Genomic DNA, 24542 nt, shown 5'->3' with positions numbered 1-24542 from the left:
GCATTAATAGTGTAACGAAGAATAAATGGGCTGTACTGTATAAGGAATTTACTGATGTGTTTGGGGGTGGCCTGGGAAAATATACGGGACCCCCAGTAGCGTTTGAACTTGATCCTGCCGTGAGGCCGGTTCGCCTCAAGTATAGGAAGGTTCCCATTCCTCTTAAGCCCAGAATCGAAGCAGAGCTGGACAAGCTCATCGAGCAGGGTGTGTTAGAGCCAGTTCCCTTCAGTCGGTGGGAGACCCCCATTGTGACCCCTGTTAAGCCGGACGGGTCAGTACGCATCTGTGCTGACTACAAATGCACCATAAATCGGGCATTGCAGCAGCACTCGTACCCAGTACCGGTAATTAGCCATGTCTTGGCATCGTTGGGGGGGGGAAAGGTCTTTGCGAAGTTCGACTTGGCCCAGGCTTACCAGCAGCTCCCCGTGACCAAGGAAGCTGCTGAAGCACAGACCATTGTGACACACAGGGGGGCGTTCAAAGTAAACAGGCTCCAATTTGGACGCCCCCCTGTGTGTCACAATGGTCTGTGCTTCAGCAGCTTCCTTGGTCACGGGAAGCTGCTGGTCAGCCTGGGCCAAGTCGAACTTCGCAAAGACTTTCCCCCCCCCCCACGATGCCAAGACATGGCTAATTACCGGTACTGGGTACGAGTGCTGTTGCAATGCCCGCTTTATGGTGCATTTGTAGTCAGCACAGATGCGTACTGACCCGTCCGGCTTAACAGGGGTTACAATGGGGGTCTCCCACCGACTGAAGGGAACTGGCTCTAACACGCCCTGCTCGATGAGCTTGTCCAGCTCTGCTTCGATTCTGGGCTTAAGAGGAATGGGAACCTTCCTATACTTGAGGCGAACCGGCCTCACGGCAGGATCAAGTTCAAACGCTACTGGGGGTCCCGTATATTTTCCCAGGCCACCCCCAAACACATCAGTAAATTCCTTATACAGTACAGCCCATTTATTCTTCGTTACACTATTAATGCCAGAAATAGCAATTCCCAACGGTTCAAACCAGTCAAGCCCCAGCAAATTCACTCTGTTCCCCTCAGCCACCAACAATGAAAGGGTCGCCCGCTTCCCCTTAAACTCAACTTCAAACGTATCCCTCCCTGCCAGAGGTATACGCTTGCCCTGGAAGTCGGACACTTGTGTGTCTGCTGGCTTCAGCCGGCGACGACTCCTGGTGGGGAACAACTGCTGCCATGACTTGGACGAAATTACGGTCACCGACGATCCCGAGTCGACCTCCATGCCACACGGAACGCCGTCTAGATGGACCGTCACGTTGATCTTGCCGGTGCCTCCGATTCGTTGGACCGAAGGTGCGCTTGATCGTACGACCTGGCAGCTGGTTTCATGTTGTGCGGCTCGGGAACGTTGCTTCCTGGGCTTGTTTGAGGGCGTTGAAACTTTTGGCGCTCTGCAAGCACGAGCGATGTGGCCCCGCCTTCCGCATGCTCTGCAGTCGACGTCCTTGGTCCAGCAGCTTTCTCTGGAGTGCTTGCCGCCACAGCCGGTGCAAGGAGGAGTGGGCGAAGTCCTCACTTGGGTCCGCTGGTTCGCAGGCCCTTTCACAGCGCAGACGTCTTCAGCCGCGCCCTCACGCTCTCCTTCGGACCCCTGGTGGTGAACGCGTAGCTCTGTTGCAGCCAGACGCTGACGCACCTCACGGGTCGATTTGTCCGCTGTCTCCGCTGCGATGGCTTCATTGTAGGCGTCGGCCCAGGTCAATTTCGCCTTTGCGAACAGGCGCTGCTGCAGACGCTCGTCCCGCATGCCACACACCAGCCTGTCTCGCAGGGCCTCCTCTACGTCGGCGAAGTTACACGGTCTGGCCGCTTTACGTAGAGCCGCTACAAAATCGGACACGGTCTCGTTGGGCGCTTGGTTCCTCTTGAAGAACGCGTGCCGGCTAGCGATCTCCGACGGTTGCGGGGAGAAGTGTGCCTTCAACTTCTCCGTCAGCTCTTTGAACGGCACTGTTCCAATGTCCGCTGGTGCCACCAGAGACCTGGCGACATCGAACACGCTCTTGCCACAAGAGCTCAGGAGGGTGGCTCGCTTCTTCTCCTCCGTGGTGATGTCGTTCGCTTTGAAGTGGAACCCGAACCTCAGCAGGTAGGCGTCCCAGTCCTCGGTCGCTGGTTCGAATGCCTCGAACTTCGGGCTATTGGCCATAGCTGCGATCGCTGCCACCGGTGCTGGTGGTGCCTGTCGCTGCTCTGCCACGGCGAGCTGCTGCTCTTGGTTGTCCGTCGTTGGGTCGGGACCAGCGGGGCTGCCTACCCGCTCCTGGATCCCATCCTCGTCGCCAATTGTTAAGTCCGTGCTTAACAATAATAGTCAGAGAGTGATTCAGCAAAACTCAAGTTTATTCAGCTCTTCAATCGACTTCTTCTGACACGGTACAACTCCTCATAGCCCGAACAGCTTGTCCATTTCAGCTGCTCGGTATTTAAACACTCCGGGCTAATGTAGCCACACCTACTGTACATTAAACCAACCTATCAGGTTGTGTGCATGAACGACCAATCATAAGCGGTCCCGCTTACATACATTCAAATCTGATTGGCCACAATACTTTTCGGCGCGAATCCCTGCCGAAGCTTGAAGCTTTGCATGGCTTCTCTATGGGAGGATTCACATACCTCCTAATGCATTCAGGGCAGCATCTGAATACATTACAAATAACCTTGAACTATTTTATTTGTGTGTTTAGAACACTCATATATATATTGTACCCAAGGCAGCTAACAAAATAAAAAGCTAAAATTTATCACAATTAAAACAGATTAAATTATATAAAAAATAAAATCGGATACCAAAATATTAAAATAACAGAGCAGAGAGGGATTTTAAAAAAGACCTACGGTAGCATTGAAAAGGTTTTGCCAGATCCTATATTTCAGAATAGCAATATTAGATATTTTCAGGTGGGTAGTTGTGTTGGTCTAAAGCAGCAAAACAAAGTTTGAGTCCAGTGGCACTTTTAATACCAACAAAGTTTTATTCTGGGTATATGCTTTCTTGTGTAATGTTAGATACTGTTAGACATTGAAAGACCAGAAGGGAGGGGAGCAGATTGATGACATCCAACCCACTGAGACAAACTTCCAAGTTTCCATATTTAAGGTCGGGTCAGATACCATTAAGATCTTTTTTCCATTTAAAAGGCAAAATTCTGATTTAATACTTGCACACTTACTCCCGTCACCCTGCTTTTTCCTTTATTGGCCATAACTGTGTCCATGACTAAGCTATGGTAACCATGGGTAATACTCACCAGGTTCCCTCTCACCCCTAGGCTGAGGCTTGCCAACTTTTGAACCACCCCTGCATATTCATATTAGTTTGATCTGCTGCAATTTGCAGGTCATGTTTAGCTCTACAGGAAGCATTTCTACACATTAAATATCTGTGAAAGGAATTTCCGGCCCACCAAGCTTTCCAGGATCTCAGTGAAGGGACTTGTTCTGTATGGCAAGATTTTATAAGCTGCTACCTGCAGAATGACCCAAGGCATAGAACCCTCATTGTTGGTATGTAAACTTGCCATGGAGCAAGAAACAGACCCAGTCAGTTCAGCAGCTCAGAGCTTAATTAGCCAGCTGTTATGTTAATCAGCTTGCTTGATTTAAGCAATGTCTGTTAGCATCCTCTTTTAAAGACTGAATTGTATATATTTGCACATCTGAAAACAAAGACTACTGTGTGGGGGGGGGGATGGAGAAAGGGGAGGGAGAGCGAGTGCTTTTTCTCCTCTAACTCAGGAGCACCCAAGGACGCTGATGGGTAATAGGTTCAGGATGGAGACAAGGAAGCTCTTCTTTACTCAACAAGAAATTAAAAATGTGGGATTTACTGCCAGAGGACAGAATGATGTCCAGGCGTGTAGAGGGCTTTAAAGCTCTATCTGTGCTGGCTAAATAGAACTTCCATATTCAGAGGCAGCAAGCCTGAAAATCAATGCTTTGGCCACTAGATGGGGCCTGGAGTTCTTCCAGAATGACAAGTAAACTCCAGAACTAGAGATCAGTTCTCCGCTGGGAAGAACCAGTAGCTTCAAGAGGGTGGACTCTGGCATTCTTTTTTCTCCCCTCCCCAAACTCCACCTTCCCCAAATCTCCAGCGATTTCCCAACCCGGAGCCAGCAACCCTCGGGTAGATCTAGGTGGGCAGCTCTGTGGTCTGAAGCCGGGGTGGCCAAACTGCAGCTGGGAGCCGCATGCGGCTATTTCACACATTCCAAATTAATGTTAATAAAAAGCAAAGTTGCATATATTTTTAATATAAACGTGTGTGTAATATTGGTTCAAGTCTTATTGCTCTCAAACATCTGACGTTTATTCTGTGTGGCTGTTACATTAAGCAAGTTTGGCCACCCCTGGTCTGAAGCAATAGAACAAAGTTTGAGTCCAGTGGCACCTTTAAGACCAACAAAGTTTTATTCAAGGTGCGAGCTTTCCTGTGCACGCGCACTTCCGCGGATACAGTGAAATGGAAGTTAACCCCGGGGTAGGATTGTCAGCTCCAAGCCTCCGTCAAGGAGAACATCTGGCCAGACTGGGGTTTTCGCTGGACAGCTGTTCGCGCCTTGCCTCTGGTCCCCCGACCTCACCCAGCTAATGATTTCCTGGGGTCGGCGGCAAAGCGCTCCTGTCTCGACAAGGCCGCTCGTGGCCTGCACTGGCCTTTGCTGCCTCCAGGGAAGCGGCGGCGGCTGCGAGAGAGCGAGCGGAGAGGCCGGCTTTTCCACCGACCCCTGCAGCTGCGGCTCCAACGCCAGCGACCCAACAGAGCTGCCAGGGATGCTCCAGTGGCCGGACAAGGCCGGGGTGGCCCTGCCCCGTTTGTCAGCCGAGAGGCCTTTTGGCACCAGCGTGGTAGGACAGGGAAAGCCAGCCCAGCGCAGAGAGCTGGAGAAAAAGAAAGTGGGGAGGAGGAGGAGGAGGAGGAGCCGCAGAGGCGGGAAAGGAGGCGGAGCTGATCCTGCGGCCGCCGCCGGGTAAAAGGAGGCGGGGACCGGGGGAGGGGACTGCGGCCGCCGGGAAGGAGGGAGCTGCTCGGGGGGAGCAGTTGCAGGCCGTGGTCTGCGGTACGCGCCAGCTTCGGGGGGCGTGAAAGTGTCTTTCTCCCCATTAGCGCCCCCCCTCCCCCCTGCACCGGCCCAGCGGATTCCTGCCTCGCTGCGCCGGCGCGGGTCCCTGAGCTTGGAGAGGAGGCTTAGGGGGGGACGTGTCGGCGGTGCGTCCGTTTGCCGCGGGAAAGCAAACCCCGGGGGAGGAGGGGCCGCTCACTGACCCTGGAAATGACACCGAGGAATAGGAGTCTCACCCCACTATCTCCCCCCCCCCCAAAAAAAGACCCCCCCACTAACTGCGGGCGCAGCGTCCGATGCTGCTGTAGCCTTGAAAAAAAACGAACAACAACAACACTGTAGCCTTGCAGCATGCGGAGCCTTAAAGTGGCGTTTACAAAACGGGTCGTATTTCGTGGGGCTGCTTCGTGTGTCGGCGTTAATTTAAGGGCGATCCATTTGGAAGCAAAACTGCCCGCTCGCCTGTCGGGTGACTCTCGGTTCAGGCTGGCCTCATCTTTATCTCTCTCTCCCCCTCCCTGCTTCTTTGTCCCCTCGTGACAGGCCGCCACCCCACCGTCACCCTGGCGCTGCGTTGCTTGGACGGCGTGTTCCTCTCCCCCACGGAGAATGACTTCGTCAACAAGATCCTGGAAGAACTGGACCACTTTCTGCTTCAGAACCAGCTGGAGAAGTAAGAGCCCGTACAGCCGCTGGGGAAGGATGCTTGCCCCCTGGGTAGGCTTGTAAGAAGGTGGCCGCCCAGAAAAGGCGGGGGGGGGGGGGGGGGCAGGCGGGAATCTAAGGGAGGAATCCTGGACATTTCTTCACTTTTCAGCTGATCTTGGTAAATTTGTAGAAATGTTCGTGTGGATATCTAGTAGTTTATTTCCTTGGACTTTCAGAAAGTGACTTTTCTTAATGTGGAAGAGGAGATGTGGTGTTGGGTGCATTTGAACATGTGCTGCTTGAGATATCTGGAGCCCCTGCCCACCTTTTCACTATGAATCTGTTACGTTTATCTTTGCTTATTTTACTAGTACTTGTCAGTTAACTATCCCAGCTCTTCCTTGATCTCAGTCAGGGAGAAAGGACTTGGATGGGGCTGTAAGTAAACACATGAAGTTGGACCCCTGGCCAACCTTCTCCAGGAGAACTTCAGAGTTCTCAGCTGTCGGGTCTTGGCTTGTACATGGCCATTTCTATTATTATATATATTTTATTTTATAAAACAAGATACTGTATAAAAGGGATACAAGAGGAAATAAGGGTTATCCAACATTATAGATAACTAAGATTATCCATTACAGGGTAAATACAGCAGAAAGTATTTCTCCTTCAAACATTTTAAATTTAAAAGTTCATAACTTGATCTGTTTTGCAGCTGTAGTATTAATTTCATCATTACTGTGTGTTCTGTGTTAGATATTTTATCATTTCTCCATACTAGCGAAAGCTTTTAATATACTAAAGTTTAATGAAAAATCTTTTATATATCTCACAGTAAAAGATAAAGGATATTTTTGTTCCAAATTCACTTCCTTATAAGTTTATTCAAAACTTTTTAAATTCTACTTCTACATTATAATATTTATATGCATTGAAATGCTTTTTTACATGCTCACCACATATGTTAAAAGGTTCCATCTATATCTTGAGATTTCGGACATTTTACTTTGTAGTTTTTATCTCTTTTCTCAATATCCTTTGGAGTAATATACCATCTATATATATAAAAGAAAGTCCCCTCACCATAAAATCAACGCCCAGGCCAAACCACTTGACCTAGAAACACAAAATTCAGTGGTGGCACGGCATATTTGGAATGCCCTTCCTCTTGAGGCTCACTTGGCACCTGCCTTACTGTCTTTTTAGTGGTTTTATTATCTGCTTCTCATCTGTTTGATGGGTATCTTTTTGGGGGTATTTCTGTATTTTTGTGTGTGCACATGGGACAACCATGGTTCCAGCTTGCATTATCGCCTGACTCTTATGCTCTCTTAAAACATTACAATCTGACTAGATTTATTGATATATCGCATCTTAAATAAATATCTTAAACAAATCGACCCGGTATGCTAAACTCTCTGGTACATTGCACTGGTTCCAATATCTCCAATTAGCTCATTTGTTACGTACTCCGACTATCGAGAAAGAACTGATGCGACCTCTGACGAAATTTGAAGTTCTGTTAAAGGAGCCATGATCTTCTTATAAACATCTTATCACTATTTTATACTCACTGATCATGGAACCCTCCATCATACACTATGTATTGGCAGAAGGACTGTACAAAGGTATTTACTCCCTCGACTTGGCGATCCCTCTGGCAATCCATGTTGGTTAGATCTAAACGTATTACCGTTAGAACAGTGTCCTTTAAACTCACAACTAGGTGGAACCTTATGCCACAAAAATTGCATCATATACAATCATCTCTATCACCCTTATGCTGGTTGTGGGGAAATAGGTTCTTATCGACATTGTCGGTGGGATTGCAAATATATACACACATTTTGCCAGGAAATAATCCACCACATTTCTGATACCACAATATACAACATGCCTTTTGATCCAGAATCATTACTACTGGATGCTTGGCAACTTAATCTTCCTCTCCCACCACACAACTCATTGTTTTCTTGTGCACAGCAGCCAGATTTGTTATAGCCAGATCTTGGAATAATAATACACATCTCCCCATCTCTGAATGGATAAAGAAACGATGTGAATTTTGCCTTATGGATAAACTTCCTGATGCTATCTTTTCTAAGACTACAGACTTTACTGATTCCAATTTTACTTCAACTTGGTTTCCTTTCTTGGAATATTTATCTACCAAAGATGATTACACTTCAGTCTTAGATACAATAACGATGGTTTATTAAAGTGTTATTCATACTGTTTACAGGTGTTGGTTCTTCTCATGATGTATTCTTTTTATTCAAACATTTGTATTCTCACTACTGCTGTTATTAATGTAATGGTTACATATATTGTTTTATATGTTATTGTATCTTATTGGCAATAAAGTTAAAATTTATTTTAAAAGTCATGGTGACTGACCCCTATTGGGGGCCTGGAGGATATTCTGACAGGTGGCTGAGTAAAGCCTGCCCCCACCTCCCAACTCCTGGTATTCCAGGGAGGTCTCCCATCCAGGTACTTGGCAGAGTTGACCCTGCTAGCTTCTGAGATCTAGAAAGATCAGGCTTGCCTGGGCTATCCAGGTTAGGGCGATGGGTATCTTTTAGGGTGCTCTGTAGGTTTTTCCCCCTCCTGTTTTTATGCCCCTGGTTTGTTATTACACGGATAACTTATGTTGTTTTTATGGTAATGTTTTATTTTTGATTGTCCTTGAGCAGGTCTCTGAAAAGGCAGTGTATAAATTTCCCAAATAAAGAAATGATACAAATGATAAATAGGGGTAAGACTTTGTGATAACCCAAGCAGGACTTATGATTCTGTTGCTTAATGCTAACTGGTGTGATGCCTTCTCTCCCCCCCCCCCCCCCCCGCAGAGTGCTCTTGTTTCCTCCCTTGTCCAGTCGCCTCAGGTATCTGATCCACAGGACTGTGGACGATGTCGACCTCCTGAGCAGCTTTTCTGTTGGGGAAGGATGGAGAAGGAGGACCGTGGTCTGTCACTCGGCGATAAGGTTGGAGTTCCACACGTAACAGCTCCTTAGTGCATTTTGGATGGATTGTAGGCAAGCATGCACGGAAGAAGCAGAACTTACCTGCCTCCTCCTGTTAATTGCAGCCAAAAATTAGCTGCTAATAGGAGAAAGTAGAATAAACAGAGAGAAGATGTTGGCTGGCAAGGTGGCCAGAAATACCAGGTGTCATCAGGAGGTCCAGCAGTAGGGCCGGGACACTAGAAGCCCTCCCACTGTTGCCCCCCCCAGCACCAAAAATACAGAACATCACTTGCCCGAGACCGAGAGTTCCTATCTATACCTTATGGCTAATAGCAACTGATGGATCTCTGCTCCATATGTTTATCTAATTCCCTCTTGAAGCCATCCATGGTTGTAGCTGCCACCACCTCCTGAGGCAGTGAATTCCATGTGTTAATCATTCTTTGGGTGAAGAAGTACTTCCTTTTATCTGTTCTAACCCAACTGCTCAGCAATTTCATTGAGTGCCCACGAGTGCCCATGAGTTCTAGTGTGTGTGTGTGTGCATATGCGTGCACCTGGAAGTCATGGCGACCTCTGGTGACTGACCCCTACTGGGGGCCTGGAGGATATTCAGAGAGGTGGCTGAATAAAGCCTGCCCCTATCTCCCACCTCTGGTATTTCAAGGAGGTCTCCCATCCAAGTACTTGCCAGAGTCGACCCTGCTTAGCTTCTGAGGTCTGATGAGATCTGGTTTGCCAGGGCTATCCAGGTCAGGGCGAGTGGGGATGGGACTTCTGAAAGTCAACTCATGTCTTTGCCCCCAGCTGCCTCCAGATGGGAGTGTGGAAATGCCACAGCAATAACAGAAGGCAACATGGGAGTGGCGGGAGCCGTGTCCACTTTTTGTTCCACATGCCCCTCCATATTTCTCCCCCTTGTGCCTGCCCAGATGTGCAGCTGGATTCGAGTCCAGTAGCACCATAGAGACCAACAAGATTTTCAGGGTATGAACTCTTGAGAGTTAGCTCTCCCTTTGTCAGATGCAAAGAGATGTTGTATAGCAAATCTGCCTCCTGCTTAGTCATAGCCTAAAGTGGCTTGTTGGTGTAATGGGAACTGGAACATAACCAGCCTTAAATGTAGGGGCTGTGGCCCAGTTTCAATCTCCGGCATCTTCAGTTGGAGGATTAGGTAGTAGGTGATGTGAAAGACCACTGCCTGGGACCCTAGAGAGCTACCGCCAGTCTGAGTAGACAATATCGCCCTTGATGGTCTGATTCAGTATAAGGCCACTTCATGTGTTCAGTGGCAGTTTTGCTAGAGCCCCTGTGACCTGGAAATATCCTTTCTTCACTTTCTCTTTTTGGACCAAGTTGTCTGTAACACTACAGTGTGGCTGTGCAGAGAAATAGGGAAAAGCCCTTTAGAGGACTAAAACTGTCCCATGCTATTTTGAAAGCAGAACTTAGCTTTCTCCCCAAATTGGTGGTTATGAATGTCCAGATAGATATACACCTGCAACCAGCCCACAGTACCCCTTTAAACCAGAGAAAGACAAGTTTTGTTATTCTCCAGATTAAAGGGAAAAGCCCTGGGAATGCTATGAGTTATGCTCAAAATGGGTGGGATGTCATGTGGACATTTCCCTTAAATCTTCCCATGTTCCATGCAGGGGAAAATCCTTGTATGGAAGCAGACCTTTTCTCAGGCTTGCATTAGATGTTGTGCAAAATCATGATTTAATTAAACTAACTATGGTTGGTGTGGTTGTTTTGAATGCAGGCCATTCCACTGACTATTGTTGGTTACGGTTCATCAAGATAGGATCTGAAATTGGTCTATTAAACATGATTAGTGTGATGGCTTTAGATGCTGTCTGAATGCAGAACTCCTGGTGCCTTCCCCAAACATTTACCGGACTTGTGACCAGTTTGGTTCGGCTATTCCGGACCAGCCATTTAAACCTAACAGCTGAGTATCACGGCTGGCTGGCAGCCATTTAAACATAACTGACTGGCAGACCCACCAAGCTATTATGATTAAACAAGGAGTGGACCCGCGATACTCGTGGGAGGGAGCAGAGGAAGCAGCAGGAGGAGGTAAGTACCCCCCCATCCCGCTGTTTCCCCGTGTCCTCCACCCCCTTGCCTTCCCCCCTTGCCCCTCCCCCCCGCGCCTGGCTCCGAACCGAGGCCCGGGAGGCTGCAGCCGCCCAGGCCTCACTGTTCCCCCCCACACACCTGGCTCCATAGCGAGGCCTCGGGAGGCTGCAGCCACCCGGGCCTCACTGTTCCCCCCCTCGCCTGGCTCCGTAGCGAGCCCTTGAGAGGCTGCAGCCGCCTGCCCCTCGCCGCTCTGGGCCCCCTCCCTGCTCGCCGCTTCCCTCCCAAGCGGCGGCGGCAGCTTTTTCTCCCCCCTCCCCTGGCTCTGAGCCCCCCTCCCGGCTCACCGCTTCCCTCCCAAGCGGCGGCAGCGGCAGCCTCGGTCGCAGAGCGTTCCCTGCGCATGCGCAGGGGACGCTCTTTGAGTTTCGGGGGGATTTAAACATCCCCCCGATTCTTTTTTCAACATTTAGGATTTTTGTGCACACGTGGGGACTGCCCCACGTGTGCACAAACCTCTCCCTGCCCCCCAAGTGCCCCCGAAGTGCGGATTTAGATATCCGCACAGAGGGGGCCACTTCACTATTAGATATATAGATGGCTGTGAGCCAACAAACCCTCCGGTTTTCCTCCCCCTCCTTCAAAGCGGGGGAAGTGAAACTGACAGGTTAAATGGGTGTCAGCGTCTCCCCTTTCTCCTGGGCAGCCAGGGGAAGAGGGAACCGAACTTGCCAGACTGGCTCAGTTTAAGTGGGGCCCTTTTGGGTTGGTTTCGAACTGCTTTTTTGGGGTTCATGTCCATGCCTATTTGAAATCAGTTCACCATGTGAAACTTGCCACTTGAAAACTAATTTTCTCTCTTGTGTGTGGGAGTTCTACTATTGCCATGAGGAAGCTGTTTGGACGGTGCCTTTACTTGCAAAACTGAAGTGGTACAGTCTCCTTAAAAGGACTGTACCACCTCATAATGACATGTGTGAGTCAGCTGCCTGTGGGGGGGCAGAGAGAGTGAATGAGTGGGTGACTAGAAGATAAAATGGAAATCAGAAGTATTTGACTTACACCCTGACCTGGATAGCCCCAGCAAGTGTGTGTGTAGAGAGAGAGAGCATGCTTTTCAGGGCACTATCTCTGTAGTCATGTTGCTTAATTATCTGTTGCTTAAACCATTTCACACTTGGGAGTAAGTAAATTTTTCTGAGTAAACGTTTGTATGGTCAGGCTACATGGGGATATAATAAATAGTAAAGTTCTTCAACTTTCTGCATTTGTTGCCAGAAAGTGAGCAGCATTTACCTGGGAGTTTGCACACTGCCAATGCATGACCTCCCTTTGTTTCTTATGGCTAGGCTGCCGGATGACCCAGATGATCAAGACGGCTCCTGTGGCAATGCCTCAAAGTCGAGTCACCCTCCCCACTCGAGAGGCAGAGGATGCAGATCCGGAGGAGGGTCACGTCGCATGGAAGCTCAGGCCAACGGCGCTCAAACTCGCAGAGGAAATGGCAGGGGCAGGAGACAGCCCCGGAGGAAGCCAGATAGAGCTTTGTATGTCCCCAGAGCGATGCGCAAGAAGCCTGAGGGCTTGACAAAGGACAGCCCTGAACTATTTGGAGCAGAGTCGCATGGCTTTGGGTTGAATGAAAACAGAATGTCAAGCATGGTCTGTGGCTGTGAAGGAGCTACAGATACTGGTGCATTTCCTGGCAATGTTGGCCCTGATGTGGAATATCCAGAAGCTCAAAACCCCAGGGAGATGTATACTAATAATCTGGAGTCTGGTAGTAAAAGTAGTGAAGACCCTATGGGGTATCTGGGTTCTCCTTCGTTGGAAGATCTGTCAGAACAGGAAGGCCAAAATAAAATGAAGCATATCACCTTGGAACAGGAGAGTAGTCCAAACCTGGTCCTTTCAGAAAACCAGAGTACAGATGGTGCAGATACTGTGATATTAGAGAGTTTGGAAACATCAACCTTGCTAGAAGAACCAAAGGCCAGGAATTTTGATGCAGCACTTCTCAAAGAAAGCGGACCACTGCCTTTAGTAGAAGACCAGAACAAAAGTGCTTCAGATGGTATCGCACTGGAATTGAGCAAAAATCTGACATCCCTGGAGAACCATGGAAAAGACCATCAGGATTCCATTCTGTCAGAAAGCAGCGTGTCCCCGTCCCTACTTGAAGACCACGAGGATCAGATTACAGGTGATATCTTGTTGAAGCACACCAATGATCTTTTACTTCTGGAAAATAAGAATGATTGTACATGTGCCAGTGAAGTGGAGTGTAGCAAGGTACAACCCTTGTTGAAAGACATCACTGTGGATGCTGGCGCATCTCAACATGACCCAGAAATGACAGCACAGGAGACCCAGGATAAGAACTGTGTTGATGTATCCCTATTGAAATGTAGCCAAACTGAGCCTTGTGAAGTCACCCAAGATCCAAGTACCACATGTGCCTCTGTTTTGGGACAGGCATCAGTTACGTCTCCTGTTCTGGAACACAGTATAAAGTCATTTGTCTTGGACCCTGAGGCCCTACCTTTTATAAATACATCTGTATCCTACAACGGCAAAAACAGTCTGTTACTTGAAGACCAGGAGAGACATGGTGTAGACCTGGAGGGTAGCAAGCTGCCTGGGCTCGAACTGTCCGCAGGAGATGGAAGTGTGGGAACCTCTGCAGTGGATGAAAAGGACAGTGTCTTTGAAGATGACTGTGGAGCTGAACTCCTTCAAGAGGTAATGGTTGGACTTTTTTCAGAGCCTCTTTAGCCCTGATTACTAGGAGGTTCTTCTATATGTTGTATAAAAACGACTGTTCACAGGTGGGTTTTTTTGGCCTTGAGTTACAGACGATACATTCTCCTTGTGTGCAGAAGATGTGCCTAAGCTGGAAGCCAGACATGACCCCCATCTCACGTGGAAGCAGGACAGGAGAGGCTCTTTTGTCCTGGTCCCCCATTTAGTCCTTCCATAGAAGTTGATGGCTCCATTCATGTGTGAAGCGCTTATGGGGGTTGTAATTGAGAGGACTGTTGAAGAGGAAGCAAAGCATTTGCTTCTCCCCTGAGATATTTGTAGGTCTTCTCCCAATAATTCTTAGTTATCCTTGACTTGCTTTGATATTTCAAAAAGGCACCGATGTTGCAATTATAGTAACGTGTACTTATTTACATCAGTAGGTTAAAACACATCCCCAGTAGTTAAAATTGAGGAAAGAAATGTCCAGTCCAACATGTTGGAGAGAAGGTCTTGTGTGAATCAAGCCTGTATAACTGAGGAATGGCTTTTACTATTGGTGGAGTTAGATTGTATTAGCTGTGCCTAGACTGTATCACCTGGGCTCCAAGTGTCTGTCTGTGTATGTGTGTGGGAGAGAGAGAAGGTGGTTCATCATTGATCTTCTCTGCAGTCCCACATGGGGACTGTGCATGAACAGGCCTGCCATCGGATAGGTCTTTACAGCTAAAAGCCTCCGGGGGCGCTATGCACCGGAGTCAGAAGCTTGTTTCCGCCTAGGGACCACGTGCTTCTGCACAGCAGCACCCCCTTTACCCTCATTTCCTCTTTAGCTGCTGAAGGAGAAGGTCATGGTCTTGGAGTCTCCAGCTACAGGAATTAGCTCCCTAGGGGATGCGTTTCAGCTGCATTGGCAGCGAGCCCTGTTTTACGAGTTTCCTCCATTCCCGCTCTTATCAGGGTAAAGGAGAAAGCCAGGAGGGAGAGATCACACATGATTCTGGTAGCTCCCTTTGGGCCTTGTCAAATATGGTTTCTGGTCCTTATGGAGATCTCCAGGGGCCAGTTCCTTCTCCTACCAGATTGACTAGATTTAATCAGCATCAGCCAGGTGTTTCATCACGATCAGGCTTGGCAGCTTGGAGGTTTCAGACAGAGACCTAATTTTTTCTAAGGTTAATGATGTTCTCCTGCAGTCACGCAAGCCCAACACTAGGAGGAAATATGTATAAGTGGAGGCCATTTTCCATCTGGTGTAGTGAGAAGGACGTGTCGCCAAGGGGTGCTCTGTTGCAGGTTATATTTGATTATTTATTACACCTGAAAACTAAGGGCTTTTTCTTCTTTAAAGGTTCACCTGGCTGCTCTCTCTTGCTGTCACAGAGGAATTGAGGGAGGATCAGTTTTCTCCCATCATTTGTCTAAGACGTTTCTCAAGGGGTTGAGTAATCTCTGCCCACCCCAAGATCCTTTGGTGCCCCAGTGGTCTCTATCTGTTGTCCTAGCACAGTTAATGCTCGAGCCTTTTGAACCTCTTGCTGCCTGTTCTTTGACAGAGTGTTCTATAAAGGTGTGTTTCTTAGTGGATGTTACCTCAGCCAGGAGGGCGAGTGAGCTAGCAGCCCTGCAGGTAGATCCCTTGTTTTTAATACCTTTCGATTTATTAATTGCTTTCCCCACAAGTGGGCTCAAAGTGATTTACAGTTACACTTTAGACAGGGGACGAACAATGTTTCATAGGGGATAGGAAAGACAACATATAATTCATTTTAATTGCACACGCCGTAACTGCATGGTGGAAACGTCTCTGGCTTGGATCAGTCATGTCCCGAACGGCTGCGTCGACCGGCTTGATGACGTTTTGAAGGTCTTTCCTGAAAGGGTAATCTTCCTAAGGTAGTTTTTAGATTCCATTCATCCCAAGATATTGTTTTACCTGTATCTTTTCCTGTGCCAAACTCTGAGAATGAGCACTTGTTGCATTCTTTAGATGTTAGGAGGGCATTATTATTTTTACCTCAAGAGAACCCTGGAGGAGTTTCGCAGGGATAGAGCCCTGTTTGTTTTAGTGGCCCTAAGAGAAGTAGGATCGCATCATCTCAGCCCCTGTCCCGATGGATTGTCAGGGCCATTGGGGAGTGTTATTAAAAGGCCAGATGACTATGTCCGTCGAACATTCATGCCCATTCCACTAGGGCAGTGGCTGCTTCTGCATTTTTCCTGGATGGAGTGTCTTTGTCAGTGATCTGCAGAGCTGCCACCTGGTCATCAGCAGACATGTTTGCACGTCACTACACTTTGGATCTGCAGGTGAGGCATAAGTGGGCAAGGCAGTTCTTCATTCACTGTTCAGGTGAGGAGAGCATGCCCCATCACCTAGAGAGTAGCTTGCTAGAATCCTCATGTGAGACTGCACAGAAAATTGATGATGAAACCAAAGTTTTGCTTACCTGTAACTGTTGTTCATCAAGTATCTTCTGTGCAGGCACATATATCCTCCCTCCTGCCCCGCTGCATGCTCTGGCTTCAGCGGTGCTAGAGGTACTGAGGGTGTGTGTGTGTGGGGTGCTGCTGTGCAGGTCCCTGGCAGGGAAGAAGCTTCTGGCCCCAGTGCGCAGCACCCACTGGAGGTTTTTAGCTGTAAAGACCTATCTGATGGCAGGCCTGCTCGTGTGCAGTTCCCATGTATGCCTGCACAGAAGTGACTCGATGAACAATAGTTACAGATAAGTGCAGGGACGTTTTTTCTGCTTTTGCAATTTGAAGTGGTGCATTTCAGGAAAAGCCTTTATGTTTGATTTTGCTGAATGTTGTGTGATCCAGATATCACTGGGCATGGCTCTATTGTAATCATTTATCTCCTGGATTTTCCTATCCTGACAGGGAAATGATTACAGTGATTACAGTAGCATAATCACAAACATGGGGATGTCACGTGCATGCAAAGGAATGCTTCTTGTTCTTATGTAGGTACTAATATTACCTTCTGCTGCCAATCTCTATCTCTTCCAGATCAGAAATTATCTGACCATAAAGGACATAAGCATTGAGAAAATCCAGTTTGATTGCACCAGCTATGGGGAAGCACAGATCAACGAGGGAGAGTTTGGACATGTGTTGGAGATCTATGATTTTTCGCCTTCGCTAAAGACTGAGCACCTTTTGGAGGCCTTTGCAGAGTTCCAGTAAGAAACCTGCTCAAAGCTTTCTTGTTTTGCTAGGGCTGGCTCAAGACAGTTGGTACCTGGGGCAGAGCTTCCAGATCCCTTGCAAATAATATTTTTTAATTTGCTTCATTTATACCACGCCTTTTCTCCCCTACATGGAACCAATGTGGCTTAGATTGTTCTCCTTTTGATTCACATGGGTTGATCCCGGCGAGGTAGGTTAGGCTGAGAGTGTGTGACTGGCCCAAGGTTACCCCACTAGCTTCCATGGCAGAGCAGAGCAGGGATTTAAACCTGGGTGCCTCAGATGCTAGTCTGACACTCTAACCACTACAACCATGTTGGCTCTCCATTTCATAAATTATATACAGTAAAAGTTTTGTTATATGGCATTTGATTATCCAGAATGTTCAGTTAACTGGTATCACCCATAGGGCCAGCTCCCCCCCCCCCAAGCCGATAGACCCTTGGGTCTTTGGACATGTGTAGTACGGGTCCCTCCTTGAGCAGCTCTGGCTGTTGTTTGGCTCCTGACAGCTGGCGCGGCCAGATGACATCATCCTCAGGTGTCCTCTCCTCCAGCTTGCTTTGAGCTGTTGGGAACCAGCTGTCTGTGGACGGCCAGTTTACTTGTCTGCTTGCTGCACAGGATCTCAAAAGGCTACATTGTGAGATCTCACAGGACATTTTGGGAGTTGTTTGGCAAGGTGAGACAGCATTGCAGGGGTTTCCATGCCTAGGTTGATGTCAGCTGGCAGTGGGAGTGGGTGGGATTTGATAAGGTAAAAAATGGGAAGAAGGGAAAGGGAGAAACCAAGTAACCAGGAAGAAGGAAGGAAAGCTGAAAGAGAAGAAGAGGGAATGGGAAGAGAAGAGAGAGGTTGTGTAGCTGCCAGAGGAAGGAAAGAGGAAATAGTGTGGGGAGGGAAATACGGGGCAGCAGGAGTGAGATTCCCCTTGTGAGTTCCTGAGTCCTTGTGTACAGTTAGCAACCAACAATTGCTGTGATTGTCACCTGAGATGGATGGTGCCTCACTGCTTTTATGGCAGGGCCCGTCAGGTGTTTTGGTCTTGTTGCTTTATTTCAAGACCTTGCTGTCCATTAATATCAGTCGAGATGGGTTCCTTTTGAGAGAACATCAAATCTGTTTCAATCACTGGCCAGTAATGGCCCAGTTTCAGCTAAAGTTTGTTACACCTGCCCCATTAAGAGCCATGGTGCTTGAAACTGCCTTCATGAGAAATATTACCTGTGGTGTTTTAGCTTCTACTAACCACTGTGATCCTTCTGTCTTTTCCCCCCAGAGAGAGTGGCTTTAAAGTGCAGTGGGTTGATGACACTCATGCCCTTGGCATTTTCTCCAGTTTGGTGGCAGGTAATGTGGCACACGTGTCTCTTTCTCTCCCTCTCTCTCATTTTTTGCATGAGTGACTGTGTTCCTGCTAACTATGCTTGCTCTACTGTCCCGCTAAGGAGAGTCTCGAGCTTTTCCCAGTCCGTGTTGCGTTTGCAAGGGCACATTGCCTTTGCCGTTGCAGACATCTCCGTGTTGAGAATCCTGAATGTTTCCCACAAATAAAGCTGTGGATGCTGTCAGTTGTTTATCTTCCCCTATGTGGCTAATTTTTCTCAAAAATTTGCGCGCAGGGAGAGTCACTGTGAAGAGAGAGAAGGGGAGATAAACCGTGGAGGAGGGCAAATAAGACTTATTGTTGCATGGGTTTAACAGTGCAGTCCAAAGTGGCTTTTGTTGTTCAGTCGCACAGTTGAGTCCGACTCTTTCCTAAGTCCGTTGAAGTTGAGGTGCTTAGAAGGGTGTACGTCTGGTTGGGATTGTGCTTTTAGAGGGCCACGACCAATGTTCCCTCTAAGCTGTGGAGTCTTGTGAGCGAAAATTGTACTTTGTGAGCAAGCAATCTGGCTACTGCATAAAGTAGTTTGCTCTAGAGCCATCCTCCCTGAGCGAAGACAAAAATGTGTGAGCCGGAGGCTAAAAAACTGTGAGCTAGCTCACACTAACTCAGCTTAGAGGGAACAGTGGCCACGTCCCACTTCATCAGATGCAGAAAAGGTTGACCCTAGTTGACAGTTGACACAGTACATTTGTACATCTCTTGGCATCACTGTTTCTATTAGGCAATGGCACAGAGGCTGGCCACAGCATGGAACCAGCAAAACAAGGAACGGGTATCTTCCTATTTGGGGGTGTCTTCACATATGCAGAAAAAACTGACATTGTAAACTTGTCGAGGAGTAAATATCCTCCGGGACAACAGAAGGTGGGGAGAAGTTGAGAGCTGAAGAGGAGAAAGAAGCAGGGAGGTATTAGCCTGCTCAGGTCCTGGAGTGCTTATGGAACTGGGAGAGGTGGATTTTGAGTGAGGTGGCATTTCTGAATGGTTCTGCCTTTCAACAGTCAGAGCTCTAGCACAGTGAAGCCGGGTTCTGGGAGCTGCCATATCTGCCTGACCTGATTTGACTTCCTGTTTGCTGGTAGGCCAGGGGGTGTCTCATGCAGGTAGTGATAGAATTATCCAGTACGTAGATTTTGAAGATTTTGTTTATGTACTTTATTCATGCCTTGCCTTTCTTCCTAATGGGGATGCAAAGCAGCTTACGTTGTTCTTCTCCGTCTTATTGTAACAACAATCCTGTGAGGTAGATTAGGCTGGGAGTACGTGACTGGCACAAGGTCAGAGTGGGGTTTCGAAGCTGGGTCTCGCAGTTCCCAGTCCAGCACTTTAACCATGACACTACACTAGCTCATTGTTTTGGGTAGACCCTCAGTGGGTTGGATCTAGGGTAGCGTTTCCGCAGGGCCCAACTTCTGCAGCTGCCCCTTCTGCGGTAGCCCAGAATGCCTTTCTGGAATCCTGCTCTCGGGAACTGCCTGGATCCAGTTTATTGGGTCTGCAAAACTTGTGAACTGTCATAATAGGTGAGGTTCAGTCCCTCAGGACATCTATTCAAATCTGTCTGGGGGCTTGAATCCTGGTTCTTCATGTAACAAGGTATATGAATGCTACGTATTCTATCGGACGGGGTCCACAGCTTGGGGACAGACCTGTACATATAAAGCTTGTGCTTTTAGTGCAGTCCCTAGCATTTTCTTGGCCTGTCTCTCATAGCATGAATGGGAAATACCTTTGCACTTCAGAAAGCCACTGCCGATCAGATTAGCCAGTACTGGTGTGAATGGACCAATGGTCTGACTCTCTTTACAAGGCAGCTTCATGTGTTCTTAGAGGGATGAGCTCATACACATTAAGGTAAACACTGTCTCTGTTCTGTCACTTGCAGCTGTCTGAAAGAAGCTGCGACAGACATTGTTGCCTATGGTTCATGCATTCATTCCACTAGCCTCTCCGCTGGTTGCTTTTTATAATGCTTTGAAACCTGCAAAAACCCTATGACAGCTGGAAAAAATGTGTCAGTGAGAAATGGTGCACCTCTCATACCACTTGTCAGCTCACATGTGTTCTGTTGTATCTAGCCATGTTTCTTTTCACAGTGCTGTAATTTAATTAACCTAGTCTGCATAAGGTTTGCAATTCAAATGGGACTGCTCACTGGGGCAAGAATCGCAATTACCCAGCAACTAAATACTACTGGTTTAAGTGCTATTTATTTACTTTAAACATTTTTAGCCAGTTTTTGACCAAACAAACTCTCTGAGACCCAAAGTGGTGATGCAAATATGTGAATTCTCCAGAACAGAAATGCTTCCTAGGTGTAGGCCGTCTTCTGCAATAGCAGTTGTGCTGTTTTGCAGGGTGGGGGGAGTTTGGATTCTTTCTGCAACAAGGGGTGACAAATAACTGTATGGTTTTTTAATTTAAATAACTTTTTTTTGGCACTGAAGCAATTGAGTGGATGAGGTCTGAATTCTCACTTTGGAACAGTAGGTATCATTAGGATGCTGCTGGGATGTTTGGATAGGAGAAATGACACCTGAAGGGATTGGGGCCAATTATAGTCTTCTTTGAACTGGCTTTATCCTTGCATCAATGCTGTGAGAGGGTCTAGGGTGGCAGTGGCCTGTCAATTCTTAAACAGTGAAATATCATAAATGGTATTATGATATCAAAAGTACATAATAAATAATTAGAAATGAATGCAAATATCCAGATTCAAAAAGGCCAGTTTTAAGTCCATACGTCCATAAATGTCAAGTCCATAAATACTGATGAAGATTTCTGGATAAGTCATCTATTTCAGTTGCCTTCTTCAGAGACGGACTGTAGTTGATATTTCAGTTCTCCAGTGACAGTTTCAAATACTATCAAGGTTCAAGTTGCGGAAGAAACAATTTTCAAGGTGAACTACCAATCACATTTTCAAAGGAAGTACAGTCTCCTTTGGATAATAGCAAGAGTTGAGGATAACTACAGTCCATCTCTGAAGAAGGCAATTGAAATGGAAGACTCATCCAGAACCTTCAACAGTATTTATGGACTTAACATTTATGGACTTAAGGGACTTACAATTGGACTCTTTGAATCTGGATATTTGTATTCATTTCTAATGATTATATATTTTTGATATGATAATACCATTTATGATATTTCACTGTTTAAGAATTGACAATATGCAAAGATATATTTGTATAATTTTTATTAGCTTTTATTGCCAGTCTTTTTCACACTTGGTATTTATGTCTTTAGACTGTGACTCTTCCTTTAGCTCAGTGGCTTGCTGAAGTCACCTACTGAGTGCATATTTATAAAAAATGCAACCTCATAATAATATGTTCTCTTGGCAGCATCTCAAGCAATGGAACAGAGTTACACATCCTTAAAGATACGCCCTCTAATCCATGCTACAAGACAGACAAAAATCAAGGCACTTCAGCGGCCAAGTAAGAAATGTAGCATTTATTTTTGACGCAAGTTGTCTTCTGTTCCAGAATCACTGAATAGCAAGCTGGCATCTTCCGGATGGGAAGGTGGCAATTTTTTATGCAGCTGGAGGGCTTGTTGGTGAAAGCAAGGAAAAAGGCCCCCTGGAAATAGAAATTGATTCTGGATATCACTGGCCTCTTCAGAATACGTCTCAGAATAGCCAGAGATGAAGACGTAGTGAAGGATCCAGTTTGGGATCTTGGCAAGACTCAAATTCAGGAAGTGCTTCTCCTGTGCAGACAGGAGTTGCCCACTGTCTGGTTAGAATACTGATGGGCTCTCAGGATTCTGCAGCACGCTATTTTAGCCTGCAGCTGGGAGATCAAAATTCTATTTTTTTTTTTTTTTTTTTTAAAAACCCAAATGTTTAGCACCTGGTTGCATATTGCTCTGATTACATAATAACCAGGAGCTGATGGTTGAGAATTCTGAAGCACTGCTGGAACTAGACAGAAAAAAAGAAAACACGTGGGTGGGATCATAGGCAACCTGGACCACCATTGTCCCTGCTAACCCCTGGTTGTCATATTAAGCAGCTAGTTGTGCTTGTTCCTTCCCATTGGTTCCTCTTGCTTCACCTCCTACCCTTAGGGGAAAGATGGGTAAGAGGAGAAAAGGGGGCCAGGGGGCTTCTGTTTCTCTCTAGAGGGTCTTTCTGCACAGCAGTTTCTCCCTCTGACCTTGCTGCTCGTGATGGTGCTTTCTATTTGTTGTCTTTCTGTGCTTTCACTTGTGTTTCTCTGTGCTTGCTTAAACCACCTTTGATCTGATTTGGGAAAGCACAAGGAAAGCACCAATGGAAAATGGGGATGTAAGAAGCTCAAAGAGAAACTGCTGCAGTTTGGCACCCAAACTGTGGGGGAACCCTCTGTTTGAAAAGACCCTGCAATCTTCTCTCTGCCATGGGGGAGCTTCAGTGCCCCCAAACAATCATGTCCACTGTATGCCAAATTTTGTAATATGTATCTGGGCTCTCAGCAAGGGATGAACTGAATCTTTCTTGCAAATGCTTTTTTTAAAATGTATTTTTACTTTCAGTAAATTAAACATAGGGGCACTTTTTTGTGTGTGTGTAAAAAAAGGCATCCCTTTGCCTGCAATTCTATTATACCACCTTATGCTGCTGTATGAGTTGACCAGGCCTTATCCATATGGCAGAAAGGATCTTGAACGGGCTCAACATCTGGCTGAAGACTTAAGGTCCAGTGTGAATCCAACTCATACTGATTCTTCCCCTTTTCAATCTCTGCTTCTCTTCCCTTTTACTCAGAGCTCCTCCAGCTGGCCAAAGAGAGGCCCCAGACCGACACAGCAGTGGCTAGAAGGCTGGTGACCAGGGCACTGGGATTACTCCGCAAAACTCAGCGGTGCTCAGGCCAAGAAGTGCCAGAATCAGAAAACGTCAACCTGCCAGAGTGAAGTGAATCATCCGAAGTGGTTTTGGGTGATGGTTTTGGGTGTGCTATTAAAGCTGTGTAGTCTGACGGTAGGCCTCGTCTGTGATATTATTTTGTGTGTGGGGGGGTTGTTTTTGCAGTAGGGAGATGGGGATGATGGTTGGTTGTGTTAGAAATGGGGAAGGAACCAACTTGGCAAGCATTTAATGGTGGGAAGTCAGATTTCCTTATTGCTTTGGGGGAAGTGGGCCAACCTGTAAAGGGACCACAGGAGGGCACTGTAGGACAGTGAAAAGTCTGTCTTGTTGGGCATCTAAAACATTGCCCAAACAGCTTGTGTGCTGGTTGTTTTTTTTCAACTTGGCTGATCACCTGTGCTTTGAAAAGTTAGCAGGTTCTGGAACAGGTGTTTTTCATCCTGAGGTTGATAGACATTCCTTGCTCCGTTGTGCATTCAGGGTGGGACGACATTTCCTGCACCATCTCCTGTCTTCAAAACCTGCCTGTTGCTGTTATTCTTGCAAAGAGTGTGTGATTTAAATCAAGGGTTCCAAGTATGTTTTGTGTTGGAAATGCAGGTCTGGTCCCCTTACTGGGTGAAGAGCAGGGAGGAGAAAAACAGCATACCAGAGAAAAATGGAGTGCTATCTGCAGTCCCCCCTCCCTCACCATTTTCCACGGATGCACATTGGCTTTTTTCTTGCCGTGACCGCAACATGCAGGGGAAGCTGCTTTAGCCTCCCATCTCTGTGTTGTTTTTTGCAACAGCAGTCGTCCCATGGAGCATGTTGTTTACAACAGAGCTCATAGCGGCTCCATGGGTGGGCTTGCAGATGTGAAGGCGGTCTTCCCTGCATGCTGTGGTCACAAACAGAAAAGAGTCAATGTGCGTCTGAGAGGCACAAAATTCCCACTGCATGTGTGATACAAAGTCCTCACGTCCCTAACAAACACGAGGACTTTGTACAAATATGTTGTTGGAGCCTACAGTGAAATTAGGAACCAATGATACGTAACGCAATGACACATTTGCAGGACTCGATACCTTTACTGAAGTTTGTAAAGTTTTTTTGTTTTGTTTCATTTTACAATAAAGTTACTATCACAAAGTCTGATGATCAGCTATGGATGTAGAGTGGTTTTTGGAATCTTCTTTGCCTGGTGTGGTGTTTCATTTTTTTCATTTTACACTGCACTGCACAGATATACACTTTACTGAACTCTTGCACTGCTATTTTGTTCAAGGGGCTAAATTCCTTATGGCCCCTGTGAATTCCCAGTCTGGAAGTGGCAGGGCAGTCTGATCCTTTTGACAGAAATCATTACTTATTGAAGTATGTGATTGTGTGTGTGCGTGTGTAGGGGAGGCAAATGTGCTTAAGTGGGTTTATGAATTGAACCTGGGGTCCCCCTAACCTTTTTAAGCCTTCAGGCACCTTTGGAATTCTGATACAGTGTGGTGGACGCAGCCACAAAATGGCGGCTGCAGCTTACCTTCAGTCACACAGTGAAGATCCTTGTGT

At 47.1% G+C, this 24542-nt stretch overlaps 1 protein-coding gene across 1 annotated transcript; it reads left to right on the top strand.

The window, feature by feature from the left end:
* Positions 1–632: 632 nt before the first annotated feature.
* Positions 633–24513, top strand: R3HCC1 (R3H domain and coiled-coil containing 1). Its single transcript, XM_015407567.1, has 9 exons — positions 633–653; positions 4896–5103; positions 5650–5779; positions 8607–8744; positions 12161–13553; positions 16566–16738; positions 18026–18096; positions 21484–21579; positions 22893–24513. Exons 1-9 carry the CDS (start codon positions 633–635, stop codon positions 23039–23041), a joined length of 2379 nt encoding a protein of 792 aa, XP_015263053.1. The 3' UTR covers positions 23042–24513.
* Positions 24514–24542: the final 29 nt, after the last annotated feature.

This window comes from Gekko japonicus, unplaced genomic scaffold, assembly GCF_001447785.1.
Source record: "Gekko japonicus isolate JY-2015 unplaced genomic scaffold, Gekko_japonicus_V1.1 scaffold1154, whole genome shotgun sequence".
NCBI classification, from domain to species: Eukaryota; Metazoa; Chordata; class Lepidosauria; order Squamata; family Gekkonidae; genus Gekko; species Gekko japonicus.
Note: the sequence above shows the minus strand (reverse complement) of the source record. Positions and strands in the feature narration are given on the sequence as shown.